Consider the following 22,399-nt stretch of genomic DNA (forward strand, 5'->3'; position numbering starts at 1 on the left):
AGTCTACATGTTCCACAGGTTCATCTCACTGGCACTCCTTTTCAATTTAAATGTAGCTGATTGGTATTAGCATATATTTTCAGAGACTAAGTGTGAGTCTACTGCAGCCTGTAAGTAATTGAGTCTGTCCAGACATTAATATCATGAGCATCAATCCACACAATTGGGATCGATGACATGCATCAACCAAGTCAGCGAGTCTGACCACTCGATCCCGTTAGTCGCCTCTTACGACAAGCATGGGTTGCTGAAGACCTATGATCCAGTCTGTGAAGATCCGGGGTAGAATAGGGCTTCAACAACTCATGTTTGCTGTAAAAGGTGACTATGCTTGTCGTAAGAAACTAACGGGATCGGGTGGTTAGGTTCGCTGACTTGGTTGATACATGTCAATGTATCCCAATTGTGTAGATCGATGCTCATGATATTAACCACTGGATTGTCTGGACATGATTATTTACAGACTGCCATCTTATAGCTGGAATATTGCTGAGTGCAGTGTTAAACAACAAAACAAACTGTCCTGAGACCCCCTTTTATACATGACAAGTCCTATATGACAAGCATAGGTTACTAGGCACCTATTCTCCCCTCGGGACCTAGGACAACAAACAGCGACTATTCCGAGTCGCATTAATATTGAGTTGCATTTTTTGCTAGGGGTCAGTAGTCACATTTATTTGGAGACGCATTAATTTCAAGATTTACAGTAGACATTTCTTATTTTATTTACATTGTAATAAAGAATGTTATGCATGCACACACCAAACCAGATACAGATCTGTACCACATCTTGGCCACCTGTTGGCTAAAAGTGCTGAGCTTGCTGTGCAAACCACCACCAGAGTCAGATCAGACCCTGGATTCCCTCCCAGGTAATAACAATACCTTCACAGTGTAGTATTTATACCAGCAACAAACAAGAAAAGGTGAGGTGAAATTGGGTTTAACGTCGCGTCCAAGATAATTGCACTTATATAGCGACGTGCATGTACGTGTGTGTTTGTGTGGCTGCTTGTACTAGTCCGGACTGATGCCGATTTATAGTACTAGCCCACTGAGATACCATGCCACAGTTTAACATGAATATCCCACTCAGACACAGTATACTGACTCCGAGCCAACCAGTCCTTGTTTTAGCCCCTTAATGCCGAGCGCCAGACAGGGTAACAACAAGTACCATCTTTAAACGTCTTTTGGTATGACGCGGCCGGGGATCGAACCCCGGACCTTCCGCTCACCAGGCGGACGCTCTACCACTAGTCCACGGAGGCGGTCTCACAAACAAGAAAAGAAATTGTTCATGATATTTTATTAAACGAACAAACATTTAAATAAAATAATCATTTTGTAAAAGCCTGCATAAAACATGCCATACGTATAGATCATAACATAACTGACAATGCACACACATAAAATTGTTTCAATTTAAATCGAAAAGGACAAAGTGAGTCCTGACCAAACATCTACTCCGGGATCATTCAAACTATCACACACTGTCCAACTGTCTAAATCTCAACTAGAGTCCCTGATCATTCAAACTATCACACACTGTTCAGCTGTCTAAATCTCAGCTAGAGTCCCGGATCATTCAAACTATCACAAACTGTTCAGCTGTCTAAATCTCAGCTAGAGTCCCGGATCATTCAAACTATCACACACTGTTCAGCTGTCTAAATCTCAACTAGAGTCTATCTTCACCAACAACAGCTACACCGGCACCATCAGTGTTACTCTCTGCTACACCCAGCCTTAGCATGTAATGGAGACCCAGATGTGTCGCTGTTGTAGATAAACCATGCATAACCCAGCTGAACACCACTGTACTTCTTTCTCGCTCCGGGCAATTATTCCACGCTAACACCTATACACACAAATTTGTTTCTGACAGGGAATCCTCACATGCTTAATCCACACACACCATATCATTTCTGAAATGTCTTCACAAATTCTTCAACAGGCATTTCTCTGGCTTTAACTTTGTTTTTCACCTCTTCTTTATTCCTGAGAGTGAAGACTACCGTGCGCATTGTCCTTCGGTAGTGGACATTAATCAGCCTCTTGCTCACATAGAACACTTCTCTCTCTATTGCCTCAGGAAGACTGTGGGACAGCTGAGAATCAATCAGAATGACATATTTAACATATCTCACAAGCTGCAATCCTAATTCTAAAATGCTTCCCTAAAAGATCAAAGGCGCTGACTGTACTTCATCCTGCGATAAAGTACACTTTGTGGGTTACGTTATAATAGACCCGCAACCAACGTCATGGCACTGTTCAAACTACCTCCCCCATGATCTAACGTATCCTTGGTAACATCGTTCTTTCATTACTGAGAGGCAAGATGGCACATCGACATCAAATTTCGGAGAAATAGTTTGTTTAAACTCGTCAAATATTTTAATATTATTTCCTGGAGAGAATTAAGGGCAATATCATAAACAGGACCCATAATGCGGTGTCCTGAGATCTTGTTTAGAAGTAGTGAGAGTGAAGATCTGATTTTAATGAGATTGATACTCTAAGCATGTGATGATGCTGAAGATGTTTGTTGTTTAACGCCGCACTCAGCAATATTCCAGCTATATGATGGCAGTCTGTAAATAATCAAGTCTGGATCAAACAATCCAGTGATTGACATCAGGAGCATCTGAGCACAATCAGTTACCTCTAGAGAAAGGGCGTCTGCGATGAAACGTTTTCCTGATGCTCTCATTTTTTCTGTCTTTGCATCACATTTCACTTCAATTTGTGGCCGATCAAGATGATCCTTGAAGTGACGCCTCCACTTGAGGTACACCCGTCGCGCTTCACTCGAAACTTGGTTATCTTCATGTTTGCGGAATCGATTTACAACTTTTCCTTGAAAAGTAAGAACAAACAGAAAAATAATTGATATACAACAATAATAACACAAAATTGACCGCTCAAAATCGTTTCCGCTAGATAGTTTGATAAAACAAAGTCATTTGTCCCTGACCTCATTTATGCAGACAATACATATAATGACAAAAAGAACAAGCTTCAATCAAATGGTTAAAAACATTGATATTTCATCTATTTCCGCAAGATAGTTTGAAAGGTTTAGCAAAGTGTTACAAACAAATGCTTGAATAGTTTGATTGGTTTAGCAAAATGCTAAAGACAAATGCTTGAATAAAAACATTGATATTTCATCTATTTTGGTAGACAACAAACTAGATCCTCACCTATTTTGGAGGACAACAAGACTAGATCCTCACCTATTTTGGAGGACAACACGACTAGATCCTCACCTATTTTGGAGGACAACACGACTAGATCCTCACCTATTTTGGAGGACAACACGACTAGATCCTCACCTATTTTGGTAGACAACAGGACTAGATCCTCACCTATTTTGGTAGACAACACGACTAGATCCTCACCTATTTTGGTAGACAACATGACTAGATCCTCACCTATTTTGGTAGACAACAGGACTAGATCCTCACCTATTTTGGTAGACAACAGGACTAGATCCTCACCTATTTTGGTAGACAACAGGACTAGATCCTAACGTATTTTGGTAGACAACAGGACTAGATCCTCACCTATTTTGGTAGACAACAGGACTAGATCCTCACCTATTTTGGTAGACAACAGGACTAGATCCTAACGTATTTTGGTAGACAACATGACTAGATCCTCACCTATTTTGGTAGACAACATGACTAGATCCTCACCTATTTTGGTAGACAACATGACTAGATCCTCACCTATTTTGGTAGACAACATGACTAGATCCTCACCTATTTTGGTAGACAACATGACTAGATCCTCACCTATTTTGGTAGACAACAGGACTAGATCCTCACCTATTTTGGTAGACAACAGGACTAGATCCTCACCTATTTTGGTAGACAACAGGACTAGATCCTCACCTATTTTGGTAGACAACACGACTAGATCCTCACCTATTTTGGTAGACAACATGACTAGATCCTCACCTATTTTGGTAGACAACAGGACTAGATCCTCACCTATTTTGGTAGACAACATGACTAGATCCTCACCTATTTTGGTAGACAACAAGACGTGTCTAGGGGGTATCTTCTTCCCAAGTTCCTTCAAACAGTCCACAAGAACATCCTTTGACTGATTTTCTAGTTTCAGCTTGTTCTTGAGACGCTGGATTTCCTCGATGACCACGACCCCCTGGAACAACAACAGGTTCAAGATGCAATAACTTGTCATGGTTTTCAACACTATTTGATTTGGTTGGACTGCTGGTTAAAATTGATGGTGCATTATGACACTTTCTGCCAAAATATGAGAAGCTTATTTCATATCAAGATGTGTCTTGATCATCACTTGACATGTGTCAAAATTAAAATGATATAAACATATACGTTATATGAAAATATATTGTTAAATACTACTTTCGAATAGTACATGCATTTGCATGAGTGATACGAAGCTATTGTTGATATACCGACACTCGGAATCCTCAGCCCGATAAGTGTTGAGATTTCATCATATTGAAACAATAAAGTGTAATACAGGAACATAGATGATAAATAACTGTACTTATCCACTCAGTAATGCCGAGTTGTTGTCGACACAGGCACTACAGACATCTACCCCATTCTAGAGAAAATGTGAAGAAAAAACCCATTCACAATCACAAGGTCTCAAATACGTTCTCGTCATCTCGAGACAGACTTCTACCTTTCATTAGCTCCACAAAATATAGCTCATGTGTAGCATCTATTATTCACGTGTAATCAATTGTATGCTGTGAATTTGGGGCCATGGCCTACATTCTTGCGAAATACACTACATATTAGTCCAGTGCTATATATGTCTAACGAGGCTAATGGCTTTGTTCGGTTTGTCTCATTCTCAAGATGCATAAGGTGATGTGTTAGTGTGACTCGATCGTTTCCGTTTTCACCTGCAAAGATTCAATTGTCGCCTGTCTAAACTGTTTTTTCTTCCCTGGGGAAGATTGTCCACCCTGTTTTCTCGTTCTGGTCACAAATTTGTCCATTATGAAAACAGGTCAATTTTATAAGTTGACTTGTCAGTTGCAACTGTAGCTTTGTTTACTGAGGGGAGGGAACTCCGGTTAACAACTTTTAAACCGGTATCCTGTCCTTCTGGCGACTGCACTGTACTGCGGCGATGGGCGCATGCGCTCTAGGCCATGCAAACCAGTCTATATCTATTTCGGAGTACTTCGGGTAATTTCGGGATTACCGAGTATTTTCAAAAGAGGGTTACCTCCCTTTCACCGCTGGCCACTGCTGCGACTCTTTGAGGTGCAATAGATTTGTCTTTTTCTTAGCCATACGGTCGATGGTCATATTACAATTGCATATTGAATGAAATAAATTTGAATATAAAACATGATTCTTTGAGTGATCCTTGGCTCAGATGTGCGTTCTTTTCCACATCGATCTTGTATAAAATTGTTTATGAATGGAATTTTACAACAGATCAAACGATAAGAATGTGGGAAAGAAAATCATTCTTTCTAAATATAATTCGACGTGTGAATTTTGTTATGGACCAAGAGCTATAACAAACATTAGGAAACTTAAACTTTTAGGGTGGGTGTTTTGTACGGCCTATATCTTTTTTAACTATGCACCCTAGCTTCACCAAACCTGCTACACACATTAACCACAATGAGTACTTGTGTCTTTGCTAGTTTGAAGATTCTGAACTTTTTAATTTTTGCCATTTCCATGGAAACATTAGAAACTTAAACTTTTAGTGTGGGTGTTTTGTACGGCCCATATCTTTTTAACTATGTATCCTAGCTTCATCAAGCTTGCTACACACATTTACCACAATGAGTACTTGTGCCTTTTGCTAGTTTGAAGATTCTTAATTTTTTTATTTTTGCCGTTTCAATAGAATCATGGTGTAACATAAATTTTGGGTAGAGTTTTTGTACGATCCATGTTTACAATATTATGTATCCTAGCTTCAGCAAACTTGCTACATTAACCAATATGATTGTTGTTTTTTTATCTTTTATAAGATTCTGAAAGTTTTCTCTTTTGCTTTTTTCATGGAAACATGATGGAATTTAGAAATTTTGATGACTGGTTTTGTATAGCTAATATATGTTCCAAAATTGTTTCCACTCATGTAGATCATCATAAGTATCTGTGCTTTGTGTTACTTTGAATTTATGAATTTTTTACCATATCTGTTAAGGCTAGATGGAAATTATTAATTTATTGATTTTCTTATATGATATTGTTCCATTTTTTATGTGTTTTTATATCAACAATTTTTGGTCCTTTTGATAATTCTTCTTATGTAACTCCTCAATCAAATTTTATTCAAAGGTGTTCATGGTGATCACCTTCCTCGTAGTGAACACTGGTAACATGGGAGATTTGGGGGGGGGGGGGGTCAATTGTCACTGGTACTCAATCTTAGTTTTTTAAACATTGAAGTTAAAATCAGTTAGAAATATGTAATATTTCATTAATTAATAAACTATTTACTATTTGTTGTTGACCAGCGGGGGGATAACGGGGTATGTGAGCTTTGCTCACTTCTTTCTTGTTTTGTTTGCACCCAGTGTCCATGGTTTTAAATAGATACATAAGGATCCGTTGCTGAGAGACACAAAAGAATGTGATTCAGCATCACCATCTGATACCCCCAACCCCAGCCTTGAGTGCCAATACTTTTTTGTGATATGAAAATATTTGAAACAGTCTAGGGGTCTACAAAATATTCTTTCCATAATTGTTGGTTGGTTGGTTGGTTGGTTTGTTGTTGAACGCTGCACTCAGCAATATTCCAGCTATATGACGGCGGTCTGTAATAATCGAGTCTGGACCAGACAATCCAGTGATTGACATCATGAGCATCGATCCATGCAATTGGCATCGATGACATGCATCAACCAAGTCAGCAAGCCTGACCACCCGATCCTGTTAGTTGCCTTTTACGACAAGCAGTCACCTTTTACGGCAAGCATGGGTTGCTGAAGACCTATTCTACCCCGGAATCTTCACGGGTCCCATAATTGTTAGAAAACTTGGTATGGGTGCTGTGATTTTATCGGTGAGTGTAGGTATCATGGTGGGTTAATGTGAGGTGTGGCAGGTATATGAAAATGTTCCAGCTATGGCCTCTATGTACATACTGAGTGTGTTATGGTATAGAAAGGACAAAGTGTTTCAGTCTCCATCTATTCACTTAATCCATATCCTGACTGCCAAAACACCTTAAAATATTCCAGAGTTAATTGAGTGTGGCCGCTAGTCTGGAATCAGAAGCTTAATGAGCTACACCAGTGGGGCCCTAATGAATTCCTGACTAATTATCAAACACCAGATTAACTAACAATATCTCATTTGCATCCAGGCATGACCTGCTGACCCTTGCCAAACGTTTTTTGAAGTCTCAAATCAACTGTGACCACTCATTATTGAATCCTTCATGCATGAATAACTTGTTAATCATGCGTTTCTCAAATTGCAACGATTACATACCCTCGGTTAGCCATAAATCACTGTATAGTGGTATTGGCAACTTGACATTTTTAAAAATATAGAATAGCATTCTAATGCCTTCACTTTTTTAAAAATGATTTAAGATAGGAATGTGTGTGTGGGTATGGTTTTATGCCGCTTTTAGCAATATTCCAGCAATATCACAGCTGGGGACACCAGAAATGGGCTTCACACATTGTATCCACTTCGGGAATCGAACCTGGGTCTTCGGCATGATGAGCTGACGCTTTAACTACTAGGCTACCCGACCGCCCCTTTAGATAGGAAATATTCCAATGTGGAAATAACCATTTTATGTACGAGTACAATTTAAACAAACCTCTCATTCATCTGATAACTCTAACACTGTTCAGCCCCTGTGGTGAGGTGAAATGGGGTTAACCTCGTGTTCAAGGTTATTGTACTCACATGGTGACGTACATGCAAATGTGTGTGTGTGTAGCTGCTTGTACTAGTCTGGAATAATGCTGATTTTATAGTGCTAGCCCACTGAGATACCATGCCAGTTTTTCACATGAATACCCCACTAAGACACAGTATACGGATACTGAGCCGACCAGTCCTTGTTTTAGCCCCTTAATGCCGGGTAACAACAAGTACCATATCTTAATGTCCTTCTGCACTCTGGGCAGACGCTCTACCAAAAGACCTCAGAGCAGTCTCAGCCCCTCTGTAACGATCAACCAGTCCAAACAAAAAAATAGCACACACAAATTTCAAAGCAACATTTTTAAATATCTGAAATATACCACAGTAACAATACATTAAATTGAATGGCTACATACTCATAGGATTCCTGTCCTTTTTTTTTATTCTTCCTTGTTCTTAACACCTTGAAGGAAAAATCGACAGATAAAGGTTGTCCACAACGACAGTACTGCACACAAACTGAGTACAAACCGTAGTCCCTTGAACCATGGTGGGTACCCAGGCACTACAGTGTCGAAATATGCAGACCCTGCAATACCAGCCATCACAGTGAACACAGACACAGGGTCTGGGAGGAGAAGTCCCGCCCACGCCACCAGAGAGGGGGTGACGCTGTAGCCCAAATTGAACCAGTCAGGTTTATGATAGCTCTCTTCAGGTACCACAAACCCCCATCGCACCCCTCCGAGAAAAGACAGAATGACAGCGCCATAGGCCAGCTGAGCAAAAGCAATCTGTGGCATGTACAGTTGTGACATGGTCATATACACTGGTGCTGACACAAAGGGAATTAAACCAGAAAATCCAAGAACTAAGGCCGGGACTGGGGATGATCTTAGTTCTTTTAAATTTGTCCACACGGTGAGAGCGCGGGTTTCTCTGTCTTCTGAAATGAATCGTTTCTGGATGCCAATTTCATGTGATTGTGTGTGCACACGGCTCCATGCTGGAACACAGAATGTAGACAAAAGGAATACACTTCTGTTGCAGAAAACAGCATTATTGTGTTGAAAACTCTTCAATCTTTGACAGTGTTGAAACACATTTGTGTGATGTGTGGACAGTGTTCTTGAAGCATATTCTGGGTCTGCTCTAACCAATCCATGAAAACGTCTTGCTGCTATATATCTGCAGCAGGCTAACTGTGTGACAGCAGGGAGTTCCCGGGAAGCTCTTTGTAAAGATGTCAACAGGAGTTTCATGATTGGTTGTATATGTAGGAACAGTTTCTTCCCTGAAAATTTGAGACAGGCATTAAATAACAATATTTGCATACATACCCAATGAAAGCCAGTAAGATGAATGCATGTACCAGAAAATGTATGAAATAGCATTACTCTTCATAAACTTATTTGCTTGATTGTATAATACCAATTGTTTCAATGGTGGTTTTTTTTATCTATTCTTGCTAACAGTTTCCAAATTATCTTTACTTACTAATATTAATTTTATTATATGCTATCTGCTATTCTTTGTTACGTAAAAATCAATAGTTCTAGCTGCCTTACAGGCTCCACATAGTAAGTGCAAATTTGAATGAAGATGAAACTTCACATGGCGAAGTTGCACTGCAATGACAATGCATTGATTACAGTTAGAAATGTTACACACGAAATAATTAAATGATATCATTCAATGCAGTCTTTACTGAAAGTGACAGGCCTATAAATAAGATATAACTTTCAACAACCTTGCCGAGGACTACCTCTCGGGAAACTTTACCGTTGATACTGTTGGTTATCTCCCTTTAGTATTTGACCTGAAAGTTAACCTTTTGCCCTACATTGAATTGACCAATGAATGCCACGATAACAATAGCAGTATAAAGATAAACCAATCACATGCCTTGTTACACACAAAAAAGTACGTCATTTGCATAGTCTCGCGCGAGATTGTTCGCTAACGAGAATCCGCTCGCAGTTTCGTTACTTGACGTCATTGGCAGTCGAGAGTTTCTACCCAGATGTCAGTGCGTGTTCCGATCCCGTACAATGTATGGACGTCCGCCATTCTGGTGGCACAGTCTACGAAGCTCTGCTGGCGCAACTCCCCTCACATAGGAGATTCTGGCCGGCCCCATGCAGTTCACTCCTCTTCAGATAAAAGAGAAACTTCTGAAGGCACTTGATGATCAAAATAATGTAAGATTTTTCACCTTTTCGAAGGTGAAAACAGATCACCATTTCGTACCTATGACCGACTTCGCTCAACAACGATGTCTGGTGCGAAGGAAATGGGTGATCAGTAAACAACGTTCAGCCTTGCAGTTTCGCGATATGTTTCATACCGTACATAAATCTACCTATCCTAGTGGTATGAATATGAATATTATTTCATATATCACATCTTATTTCAGTATTTGATCTCATTTAGCCGTTATAAAGTCCTGCTGAGTTCGCATTTCGGAGACGCAATCTCCCAAATTTGGCCTGATTGAATCCCTGTGAGTCTCTGTAACAGATTGTTTTTTATGCGAAGCACGGTGTTAGTAGCCAAATACTCTCTCAATTATATATTTTCTTTGCAAATTGCATTCATTTTTCAAAGTTGAAGTTTGTATTTCCCATCTGGGACTCTTTTGGGTAGTTGGACATGCAGATTTTACGAGATTCATAAACCCTGACTACCACGTCTGTGAACATGTGTTGCACGATGTTGCTTGAGTAGCGTTAGTTTGCCCATTTCTTATCACTCCGTGATACTTGATCGCATATTTTTTAGGAAATGGAGGATTTAGAATTAAAAATGAATATATTACATAAAATGGGGTTTTATTTTTTATTTTTTTTTATATGGAGAACATTGATTAGGGGGGAGGGGGAGAGATATTTTGTGATGGTCTGATATTTACCTAACATTTTTTAAGTTTTCAGCTCTGAACTTCTGATTGATAAAGGTCTTACTAATATGCACGCACTTAGTTTATTTTATATATCTTCAATACATGTAATATAATGGATTTTGTGAATATTTGTTTGCTTCCAATTACAGTGTAATATTATGATGGAAGTTACAAACAGTTGACAGAAAAATTGAAAGAATAATATTGCTTATTCATAGACTTAGGTGGATAAATCAGTCCATGTAATGGAAAAAGATAATTTGCTTTTTGCTGTGTTAAGGGAGACTTGCTCAGTGTTAGGTAGTTTACATTAGCAACTAGAATTATTGAAACTGTCTCATCGAATAGCAAGACATGACAACATGGATCAAGGCATTACAATAATGAAATGCCTCAACCAAGTCAGAAGCCTGACCACCTGATCCTGTTAGTCGCCTATAACGACAAGCATCGTCACCTCTTATGGCAAGCATGGATAGTTGAAGACCTATTTTCTATCCAGATCTTCATGGGTCTCCTATCTCAGAGCTCCAGATAAGCTGCGTATCTGCATAAAATATGCATCAGAAATGCAGAAATACTCAGTAAAATAAAATCCAAGTGTTTCAAATACGCAACGAACGTTACATATACGCTACAACAATAAAAATTATTGTGAAGTAACCCTGCGTATTCAATTAGCAAATCAGCAACGTATGAAATTATAAACGGGCATTCCGTCAACCTTGCCAAACTCCACGATGACAGTTACATCATGATCATTTGCCATCACACTTTCTTGTGGAAGTACTGTGGTATTTTTGAGTCCTATAAAGCTCTCGAACCCACCAGAACACCAGTTTGCAGGGACTAGATGAATAGTGTTTCTAAATATTTAACTTAAATACTAGTGGGTAACAGAAATTTGAATACCCAGATAGAATTACTGATACCCAATGATTTTAAAATGCATGGGTAAAATACCCACAACACCAAAAGCTTATCTGGAGATCTGTATCTACAGCAATTCTCAAACATCCTCAGTTTTTAGTTTCAAAATAAATAAGGTAGTCATAGAAGTAAGATGAGTAAGGTAGAATGACTAAGCTATTGTCAATGTTTTTATTGACTACAAAAATACCTTGTCAAATGCTAACAAAATGGTACAGAAAAGACATTGACTTGTTGGAGCCAGTAGTAAACAAGAGATGTTATTACTTTTCATTCAATATAAATGTTGCGAAATTGACATTTGAACAATAGTTATTTGTAAAATTTTGATTGTATTTTCTTCTGGTTTAAGATTGTACTTACATAATCCTATCACAGATAAGATAAGCTGTGACCACTGCCAGTGGTGGTGACTGACTATATGGGGCAGTTTGACTATTCCAATAGTATGTTGAGTACTGTGCTTAATGGATTTAAACACTGATGAGACAAGTTTTTTAAACTATCATAATTTCTAGATAATGCAAGATCTTGTTTCACTATCCAGTGTATACAAATGTTTTTAGGTTCTTTAAATCTGTGTGGTTGATTATGACAATGACACAATATTTTATCAGTGATTTTATTTTTCTGGCGACAAAATGGCATTTGGATATTTTGTGGATTTTTGTCAGTTTTTAGTTGGACATAGTGTTACATGTTCTATACATTACCAAATTTGATTAAAAGAATGTTAGGACATGTTGTGAGATAGTCAATGTTCTAGAAAATTAACCAAGAGCATGAAAGGCTAAAAAGTTACAATTCGCTGTTCAGAGTTGGCATGCCAGACCAATTTCTGGGTTCAAATTCTGATTCGTCCCTATTTTGTTTCTAGATATGTCAGCACCATGCCCATGCTCGTGTGTTTCCCCAAACTGGTAAACATCTGAGACCTGCATCACTTCGGCTTTCCTCCAACATTAAGCTGACATGTTGTGATATAACTGGAATACTGTTCAAGGCGGCATGAAATCCAACTCGTTTGAAAATGAACAAACCTGTAACCAACATTTCATGTTTATATGATCACATTCACAAGAAACAGAATTCATATCAACATGATTAAGATGTAAAGAGCCAGTGTGAATAATTCAAGTGGCCTAAATGTTCTTGTTCAAGCTTGTAGATATGAATCGAACAGATTGGAACTGTTGTCGGTCTCATGGGTAAAGCCTCAAATCTGTTTCCAGTTTCGATAGTCACAGTTTGACAGATATTGAGTTGATTCCATTGGTTTTCGACCCTTTAGTTTCATGTCCAGCTGCATGAAAAAAATTTGTGAACTATCTCCTTTCAAATTTCACAGGTCCCTTGGGCACGCCAGAAATCTATGATTGTGGGTTCAAATCTCGGTTCGCCCCGATTATGTTTCTAGGTTTGTCAGCACCATACCCGTGCCCGTGGGTTTCACCGAAGTGGTAAACGTCTGTGACCTGCATCACTTCGGGCTTTCCTCCCACATTAAGCTGACATGCCGCGATATAACTGGAATACTGTTAAAAGCGGCGTTAAACCAAACTCACTCACTCACTCAAATTTCACAGGCTGCATGATGCATTCTGTTATCGTGGTCAGCTGTCAAAAGCAACATTCTCTCTGACATAGCGTGCATCATATTGATTATTGATGTTGATTTGTCAGTGATTGTCAACACTAACTGCACTAGTATTACCAATATCTGTACCAGTTCTACAAGGGTGTTTCCGTGGCATTATCAGCACAAAGTCATACATGACTATTTACTAGGTTGAGTCAGCTGCTAAGAAGAATGTTATGATTATTGGGTTTGTCTAGGCTTAAAGGTGGGGTGGTCGGGTAGCCTAGTGGTTACGCTGAAGACCCAGGTTCGATTCCTGACATGGGTACAATGTGTGAAGCCCATTTCTGGTGTCGCCCCCGTGATATTGCTGGAATATTGCTAATACCATACTCTCTCAAAGCTTAAGGATACATCATATGTTCATAAAAGTTTCTTTGGATACATGTTACGGAGATTGCTATTTGAAGTTTTGAAACTATATTTACAAATATTTGTGCAACTGTAGCTTTTAACTTCTACTGGTGTTACATCCGCTACTTGTGGCTCGAAATTGGCCATTTGTCCAAAGCCTGAGTCTTTTAAAATTCTGTTCAGTCTTGCAAGCTCATCTTATAATAGTCCTCATGAGAACCATGATAACTCTAAAACTGAGAATGATTCCAAAAGCTATGTTTGGGCAAGAAGTCTTAAAAGCTTATGGATTTCTGGTGTTCGCCCTCCGTGATATTGCTGGAATATTGCTAAAAAGCGGCGTAAAGCCATGCTCACTCACTTAAAGCTTGTGGCACAGGCTGGTGGCATCAAACATGTGCTCTGTGTATTATGTTCCCCACAAAACTTGTCATGACTGGTGTATATTGTTTCAGGGGTAGTCAAGGTAACCAACTTTAGAAACATGTCCTCATTTAATTAGACGATTCCTGTTATTCAATCAATTTGTTTTTGTGAATTGGTAACTTTACTTGCCATCATGTCTTCTGAACGTATGTGTTAATGTCCAATGATGAAGGAATGTTGGGTGTGTTTTAGCATTTAGATTGTTTGATATACTCATAATCTAGAATTATGATTTGATAGTAACACATGTATATTGACATATGTACTATTCTTCCATACTATTCAATATTTAATAGAAATACCAGCAGTAGAAACAAACATTTTTAGTCCCTTTAGCATTTAGCGAAAGGTGTAAAAATGGCAAATTTAACTATTGGGCACTTTTGCAAGGACTACAGGTCTAGTGCCACTGAATACTGAAAATGGGATGTATGAAGCCCATTTCTGGTGTCCCCTGCCGTGATGTTACTGGAATATTGCTTAAAGCGGCGTAAATCCCAACTTGCTCACTGAAAATGGGAAGCAGTTTTGTCCCATCAGCAAAATTATTACATGTCGTGTAGTTTTTATCATGGACTACCACACACTGTCCATATTAAAAAGTATTGTAGTTCTCAGATGTTGTGAGACAAATGTCATTAGCACATTTTCATGTTTCAAGCAAATTGATAGGCCTTTCCTGAGTATCATCACCACATGAAAATATCTTTCCATTTTCCTAGAAGGTGAACCACTGAGAATATCTGATGATACTAGTGTCTGTCATTTCCGGTCAACTGTAATATGCCTATTTTTCAGGTACGTGATGCAGCGGCAGTGTTGGAGGTCATCTCCATACTGGAGCAATATCCCATCACTAGGGAGGCCTTGGAGGTAAGGGTATCACAGTAAAGGGGTATTCCAAGCTAACAAAGAAGCTGTTCAGGACGTATCCTAATACTGGCCACCATCAGTTGATTACATTTCTGACCGCCTCCGTGGTCTAGTGGTAGAGCGTCCGCCCGGAGAGCGGAAGGTCCGGGGTTCGATCCCCGGCCGCGTCTTACCAAAAGACGTTAAAAGATGGTACTTGTTGTTACCCTGTCTGGCGCTGGGCATTAAGGGGCTAAAACAAGGACTGGTCGGCTCGGAGTCAGTATACTGTGTCTGAGTGGGATATTCATGCTAAACTGCGGCATGGTATCTCAGTGAGCTAGCACTATAAATCGGCATCAGTCCGGACTAGTACCAGCAGCCACACAAACACACACACGTACATGCACGTCGCTATATAAGTGCAATAATCTTGGACGCGACATTAACCCTATTTCACCTGACCTGATTACATTTCTCTCCCTTTAAGACAACTTTAGTAGCTTGTTTAGTAAATAAATTGCTTTTTGAAAGATATTTGCTGTTTTATAAAATGCACTTTAATGATTGATTATGCACAAATATTTGCTATCTTGCAGCAAACAAGAATTGGAAAGCATATTAATGAACTTAGGAAGAAAACAACAAATGAACAGTTGGCAAAGAGGGCCAAGAAGCTGGTGCGCAACTGGCAGAAACTCCTTAACCCTGATCCTGATGTTAAACAAGCAGTTAATGGAGAACGGGTAGTTACCCCACCCCAGCATAGGGGTGTGGCGGCTCTACAGGGGACAGGTCGGCAAGGTGGCATCTCCTCTCCTGCACTTTCTCACAGGGACTCTATTGCAGGCAGAAAGTGCATGTCTCCAGCTCTGGCTGGGGGCAAGCCTCTCACACCACAGATAGCTAAAGGGAGCCCTCGTGCTTGCAATTCCCCTGCCCTCAGGGGAGGCAAACCTGCCACCCCAACATTACAGGCCTCTCGTCTCAGTCCAGGCCTAAAAAGCACTCCCTCCAGTGGTAAGCCATCCACTCCATCCCTACAAACTGCTCGCAGTAGCCCTGGACTAATGGGCAGGACATCTCAAGCTTTAAGTGGTGGAAGATCCACTACACCAACCCTCTCCCACCTTACCCTAGGGTCCCGAGCATCTCCAGTACTTGGCAACAACTCCCGCAGCAACAGCCCAGCACTCAAGCATGCCTCCATGGACTCTCCACACTCTTCTAGCCTCAACACCAAGAACACCAACAGTCCAAAAACTCGTTCACCAAAACCAGAACGTTCCTCGGCATCATTGGGAGGCCGTCCAGCAACCCCAAGTAGTCGTGCCCATACTCCTTGTTTAGGTTCTCGCCCTGTAACACCAAGTAATAACGAGGACTCAAACTCAAGTTGGCCAAACACGCCATTGTCAGGAGTGCACTATGATCAAGAGAAGAATAATTCAAATTCTAAATTCAAGGGCAAAGGAAAGAGTGAATCGGACAAGGACAGTTCAGAAGTGTTCGCACGTAAATCAAATCATTCCACTGAGTTTTCAGTTTCGAATTCTAGTGATAAAGGCTCAAGAAAGGATCAAAGTGACATTTCAAAAACAAATGTTGCAAATAGAAAAAGGACACGAACCAAAAGCCCAGAAAGTGTGCCTAAGAAACAGCCAAAAACTGACAATTCAAGTCTTTCAAAAGATAAGAGGGATCCTACAATAAATGGGGTTGTAGGCTTTCATAAACATCACAAGGGCGATAAAGTGGACCCTGATAGATCAAATAGTGCTACATCGTTAACTTATTCCAGGGGCTGCAGGGAGTTGTCACCTGTTTCCCCAGTTGATACAACTGATGCATCTCGTCATCATATATCAAAGAAACATTTAAATTCAAAATCTGACTCTGCAAAGGCTTCAAAACCCCCTAAGGTCAAAACCACCGCTGAGTTGATTGATGAGCTTCAAAAAAGGACTGGTAGTACCAGCTATGGTAATGATATCATGAATAAACTTAAGAGCAATCAGATAGAAAAAGAGGTGGATGCACCTCGTTCTGTGTTGCCACCTGGTGTGAAACGACCAAAGAAACGTGTCAGTATGAGTAGTGAGAACCTTGCTCTTCTAGATGCTCCATCATCAATGTCACTCAGCGAGACAAAGAATGAGATGGTTCATAAGTTCCTCCAATCCTCAGTCAACCAATCATCTGACCAACTCAGTCCATTTAAAGGTGATCGTTTGAATAAGTATGAATCTCCAATGAATTCCTCGCATTCATTTGGAGAAGCCCATCATGATAGCTTGGGTGACTCCATCAGTGTTAATGCAGATCATCATGCACGTTTCTCGAACAGCGAGGTTAAAACTGAAAATGGTATTGAAGCCAAAATGGCAGAGAAGCAATTAAGTGTTGAAGAAATACTAAGACTGTTGCCTCCCCTTGATGCAGAGAGCATTGATTGGGAGTCTCATGAATATTCATTAAGTGAAGCCACAGCAGGAAAAGAATGTGAAGTGGAACGTTTGCACTCCCAGGAGTGGGACAATGTGAATGGATGTTATGATGTGGATGGGGTGTGGCATGATTGGTCACAGACTTTGTCTCGTTCAGCATATGATGGTACTCTACTGCACATCTTGCCCTATGTCAATATAGATGACTGATTATGTAACAGTGCTGCCTTTTTATATACCCTCACCTCTCCCGACTTGAAACCCGTTGACTTTGTTGTACTTGTTTGTGTGGATTGTTGGCCAAAATCATGCATATCAGTTTAGGGTGACTTTTTGTTCATCTTCATCTGTAGGTTCTCTTTTGGGTATGACCATGGACAAAAATAACCTTCCCTAATGCATTCCATGTCTGTTTCAAGGGAGGATAATGATACATGATGCGAGTCACAACCAAACAGTATCTGTTCTGTGCACAGCTGTCTACTTTTCACCATTTTCTTTTCAATAATATGACACCACTGTTGTAAACTGTTCAAGAATATGTTCATGTTGATCTGCAAATGAAAACTCAGGATTGTCACAGGTACGAATACAGATCAAGTCTGATCCTTTGTTCCCGTGTTATAGAAGGAAGGTTCACAAGTTATATTTATTTTTTAATTTTATGTGAATATAGCAATCTTTGAGAGTAATTATAGCCAAAGACATAAGAAATTGAAATCCGTTATGATCTTGAACTTACTGACTCTTGCTTTTGACTTGTCCAGTGATACTATGAGTTGTCATGGCACAGAACTTTTGTAACTAAAAATAATTTTTACTCCTCATTGCACAAACAACTTAAGAGCAGGATATTTTCAAGTAGCAGCATTCAAATTTCAAATTTGATTCAGTCTAGTAGTTGTCACTAAAAATTAGTCTGAAATAGTTTTGTCGGGGGAAAAAATATAACAGGGTGCTTTGGGTGGGGGGGATTAATGTGTATTGAACAAAACAAAAAAGTTAGGGTTTGTGAATATTTTGCGGCATATTGTGACATTGTGTGCTCAGTCTTCAACACAGAAGTAAAACCAAAAATGTTCATGATCCCTTATTTTATTTTTATTAGAATTTTAAGCAATGTTATGTTCTTGCATGTGGAACACAGGTTGATTTCTGGAGATGGCATTGAAACATAAATCTAGTAAAAGCAAATAGGTTACATGTCAAGTTTTGCAATTTGCCTTCTGATTTCTGCAAGGCTTTGTTTTACACACAGTATATGTTGTGATTTCAGCTGGTCATTTCCCCCGACTGTCTTCTCCAGCTCAGTCATATGCCATATTTTATGTCTTTAGTTTTGGTCTAGATACGGGGAGAAATCGGGTAAGTCACAATTTACAAAGTCTACAGAAAGGTAAACTGATACTATCATTTGTCAAAGAGGAATTTATTTGTGATACAAAACAATAGCTAGAAGTGGTACTATAACAATAATGGGCTTGAAAATATACTACTGGGGAAGTGTGCACCAGTTTATCAGATGTCTGCAAAGTTTGAGAGTTTTCTAATCTCGCCAGCATGCAGCTATTGGTGCTGAGTATCGGTTGACAACTGAAATGTATTTTTGGGGTCATATTTGTTGAATATTTTCACTTTCATTGACATTACTGCGTACATTGTGTTGTCATACTTCCAGTGGCCAAAACATGAGATTTCATCAAGTTAGATTTCAAGAATTATCACCTGTCAGATGCTCATCCAAATTAGTGGTATGATATTGATCATGTTGACAAATCCCTGTTTACACTGTCAACTAAACTTTGTATGAATGCATTCTTCTGGTTCTTTTTTTTCTATTTTTAAAAGCAGAATATCAAAATGACAGTAAAATATGAAGATCCTTACACAACTTGAATACACAGAGTACACCTAGGTGTAGTGATCGTTTACAGTTGGATCGAGTGGGACTTATGGGAGAAGTAGAGACTGTAGTCGTATTCCTTGTGTTTAATAAGTGGACCTGTAACTGCTGGTTATGTGAAAACAAAATACTACTTGTTTAATATCTATGCAACCTGATCTACGGAACTTGAGGTTTAGATTGGGGTGCCAGCCAGCCAGCGTGTAACATGAATCGTGCAATGACAACTGTTTCATACCACAAGTGGAAAATGTGCAACATATTAATGTTTTCTGAAAATATGCATATTGAATTATTTTGTTTACACTTAGCCACTGCTAGCTTGGCACTTTCTAGTTTCTGAAAATGTGTTTGCAAATAATTCTCTGTGATTTGTGAGCTGTACATGTTGACCAGATTGCAAAGGCATATTGTATGCTGCTGTTTTTTTAATTTTTTTAAGTGTAATGACAAAACACGCACCTTTTTATGTGGGAATCATAAATCAAAAACTTATTTTGTTAACAAATTGGCCATTGCCTTGAATTATTGAAGATATTTTTGCAGTCTTGGAATAGCATGTTGGTAGTTTGTCCTATGTTCATATTTATTTCTTACTTTCAAACGTTTCTAATATATTTTCAAAATATGTAAGTGTATGTACATTTACCTATTTTTGCATAATTTAGATAATGCTTAACTCAAGCAATATTTTACATGTAATTATGTTTGTTTCTTGTCACAATTTCTACGCACTTCCTGATTAGAGAATTGCAGAGTGACCTAAATTATGGTAAAAAGGTAGCACTGTGCATCTAGTCATGTGACCTGTCGCCGGGCCACGGTGTAAGAGTTGTGCAAGCGGTGATGAATGGAAGAGTGAAGTGGTGACGTCCCTTTAACACCTCTTGGTATTTGGGAGGCAGAAATGTACTATTTGAAGACTCATTCATATTTCTATGATTGTAACTGTCCTCATCATTTCATCTATCAGCCTGTGTATAATTTGCATTAAATTTCTATAAAATTCTATAAATGTTGATTATTTTGTGGAGTGATGACACAATTTGTTTTGTTCTTGTGAAATGCAGGAACAATAAAGGTATTATTACTGATACTTGTTGTGTGTGTTATGTGTTGCATGTCCTCTGATGTCGTATTAGCATATAGTTGTTGCAAACAAATGTCATTTTCTCTCGCAGAGAAAGTGCACAGATGCTCCCCGACCATACGCCTTTTTCAGCACCATAATAGTTCTTGTGAATTTGATATGTGACATGTTTGCTTTTTTCCCCAGATATTTTTGAAACTATTATATAACTGAAATACTGTCGGGTGGTCAGGCTTGCTGACTTGGTTGAAGCATGTCATCGGTCCCAATTGCGTGGATTGATGCTCTTGATGTCAGTCACTTGATTGTCTGGTCCAGACTTGATTATTTACAGACCGCTGTCATTTAGCTGGAAAACTGAGTGTGTCAACAACAACAAACAAACAAATCCCAAATCCTATTTGCTCAATCAATACTTGTGTGGAGGGATGACCCAAGTTCTCAAGTCCCTGTAACTAATTTGCTGGCTACTACCAGGTAGCTTTGGTAAGCGTCATATTCATGATTTCTCCATTCTGGAAAACACCAGGTCTTAAGATAAACATTTAAGCTGGTAGTTGATCCAAGTGACATTAGTGCTGGTGGTGTGGAAGATACAAAATGGCATTTACAACCAAGTTGGCTACTTTTCAAAGAAGGCCCAGGAAAAATTACTCTTCAAATGATAAAGAACCCCTTGCCTTTCTGTTGTCTTCGCAACATTTTGAGTTGTATTTGGGAACAAATTGTTGAGGTGGAGTTTGTCTTTCTAAGAATTTACCTTGAGATCAATTAAACATATCTGGGGCAAAGATATACCTGAAGCTCTTTCAGTTTTGCTATTAACGCATGTATAATGGAAGCATGTCGACATGTTTAATAGAACGTGACATTGTCCTTTTGTAAAAGTTTTCAGTGTATGTGCAAACTTTGTTCATAAAATGTTGTGGCTAGGTTTTTCTTTACTGGCATCCAAAAAATATACAAAAATTCTGTGCCAGATTTGCCAGACACTTGTTTTGATAATTCTTTCATGCTGCTGGCAAATTAGAGGTTATGAGAGATTAACATCAAGGCTTAAAAGCTCTGACAGAAAAACACAGATTGGGGCAGTTCTGTTAATCTCGCATTAGTCCACAGTGCTACACAGTGCTTGGGGCACATAGGTTCACAGCAGCCAGAGCTTGTACCAACTAGAATGAGCATTGGATGATCACATGTCCAGACTGATCATGTGTGTCCTGACAGATCGTATGTGTCCCGGGGAGGTCGGGTAGCCTTGTGGTTAAAGCGTTTGCTCGTCATGCCGAAGACCCGGGTTCGACTCCCGACATAGGTACTATGTGTGAAGCCCATTTCTGGTGTCCCCCACCGTGATATTGCTGGAATATTGCTAAAAGTAGCGTAAAACCATGCTCACTTGCTCGTATGTGTCCGGACTGATAACGTTTGCCAAGACACCCGTGAAGATCCAGGTTAGAATAGGTCTTCAACAACCCATGCTTGCCGTTAAAGGCGACTAACAGGATCAGGTGGTCAAGGTTTATGCATCTTGTATCCTAATTGCGTTGATCAATGCTCATGATGTCAGTCACTGGATTGTCTGGACCAGATTCAATTATTTACCAACCACCATCATATATAGATTGAATACTGCTGAGTTGCGTCAAATAAAAAAAACAAAAAAACTTATCCCATGAATGATCATGTCTGGACTGATCACATGTGTCCTGACTGATCATGTGTCTGGACCGATCACGTGTGTCCTGACTGATCATGTGTCTGGACCAATCACGTGTGTCCTGATTGATCATTATCCTTTGCACAGGCTACAACTGAGTAAATACATTTTTAACAAATTATGGCACATTTCAAAATCCAGTTACCTCCTCCCCCAGGTTGATTTTTGCTGCAAGGATGGGTTGACCAGCCAGTTACCTCCTCACTGACCACTCTCTCCACCCCAAGAGTGCTAAGGTGTATTGTGGATAACAATGAAT

At 39.4% G+C, this 22,399-nt stretch overlaps 3 protein-coding genes across 4 annotated transcripts; 1 reads left to right on the forward strand and 2 right to left on the reverse strand.

The window, feature by feature from the left end:
* Window positions 1–1,297: 1,297 nt before the first annotated feature.
* LOC124146251 (transcription elongation factor A N-terminal and central domain-containing protein 2-like) lies at window positions 1,298–5,114 on the reverse strand. Its single transcript, XM_046516448.2, has 4 exons — window positions 4,919–5,114; window positions 4,038–4,179; window positions 2,672–2,865; window positions 1,298–2,114 (listed from the first exon to the last, which is right to left on the reverse strand). Exons 1-4 carry the CDS (start codon window positions 5,012–5,014, stop codon window positions 1,926–1,928), a joined length of 621 nt encoding a protein of 206 aa, XP_046372404.1. The 5' UTR covers window positions 5,015–5,114; the 3' UTR covers window positions 1,298–1,925.
* A 3,108-nt stretch (window positions 5,115–8,222) lies between these two features.
* LOC124146252 (transmembrane protein 69-like) lies at window positions 8,223–9,702 on the reverse strand. 2 transcript variants are annotated; one of them, XM_046516450.2, is made up of 2 exons: window positions 9,628–9,702; window positions 8,223–9,171 (listed from the first exon to the last, which is right to left on the reverse strand). In XM_046516450.2, exon 2 carries the CDS (start codon window positions 9,137–9,139, stop codon window positions 8,318–8,320), a length of 822 nt encoding a protein of 273 aa, XP_046372406.1. In that variant the 5' UTR covers window positions 9,140–9,171; window positions 9,628–9,702; the 3' UTR covers window positions 8,223–8,317. The 2 variants fall into 2 exon arrangements, with proteins under 2 accessions (XP_046372406.1, XP_046372407.1); XM_046516451.2 differs by having other exon boundaries at window positions 9,660–9,698.
* A 156-nt stretch (window positions 9,703–9,858) lies between these two features.
* LOC124146253 (mediator of RNA polymerase II transcription subunit 26-like) lies at window positions 9,859–20,426 on the forward strand. Its single transcript, XM_046516452.2, has 3 exons — window positions 9,859–10,078; window positions 14,927–15,001; window positions 15,580–20,426. The coding sequence occupies exons 1-3, from the start codon at window positions 10,016–10,018 to the stop codon at window positions 17,635–17,637; spliced, it is 2,196 nt and encodes a 731-aa protein (XP_046372408.1). The 5' UTR covers window positions 9,859–10,015; the 3' UTR covers window positions 17,638–20,426.
* Window positions 20,427–22,399: the final 1,973 nt, after the last annotated feature.

This window comes from Haliotis rufescens, unplaced genomic scaffold (assembly GCF_023055435.1).
Source record: "Haliotis rufescens isolate VD_foot unplaced genomic scaffold, xgHalRufe1.0.p SCAF_2, whole genome shotgun sequence".
Taxonomy (NCBI): domain Eukaryota; kingdom Metazoa; phylum Mollusca; class Gastropoda; order Lepetellida; family Haliotidae; genus Haliotis; species Haliotis rufescens.

Excerpts from the sequence above, each read along its gene's own strand:
- LOC124146251 (XM_046516448.2), bottom strand. The coding sequence starts at position 5,014 with ATGGACAAATTTGTGACCAGAACGAGAAAACAGGGTGGACAATCTTCC. Across the intron at positions 4,180-4,918 it reads CGACAATTGAATCTTTGCAG|GGGGTCGTGGTCATCGAGGA; the intron begins GTGAAAACGGAA and ends TTGTTGTTCCAG. Across the intron at positions 2,866-4,037 it reads CTTGTTGTCTACCAAAATAG|GAAAAGTTGTAAATCGATTC; the intron begins GTGAGGATCTAG and ends TTACTTTTCAAG.
- LOC124146252 (XM_046516450.2), bottom strand. The coding sequence starts at position 9,139 with ATGAAACTCCTGTTGACATCTTTACAAAGAGCTTCCCGGGAACTCCCT.
- LOC124146253 (XM_046516452.2), top strand. The coding sequence starts at position 10,016 with ATGCAGTTCACTCCTCTTCAGATAAAAGAGAAACTTCTGAAGGCACTT. Across the intron at positions 10,079-14,926 it reads CACTTGATGATCAAAATAAT|GTACGTGATGCAGCGGCAGT; the intron begins GTAAGATTTTTC and ends CCTATTTTTCAG. Across the intron at positions 15,002-15,579 it reads TCACTAGGGAGGCCTTGGAG|CAAACAAGAATTGGAAAGCA; the intron begins GTAAGGGTATCA and ends GCTATCTTGCAG.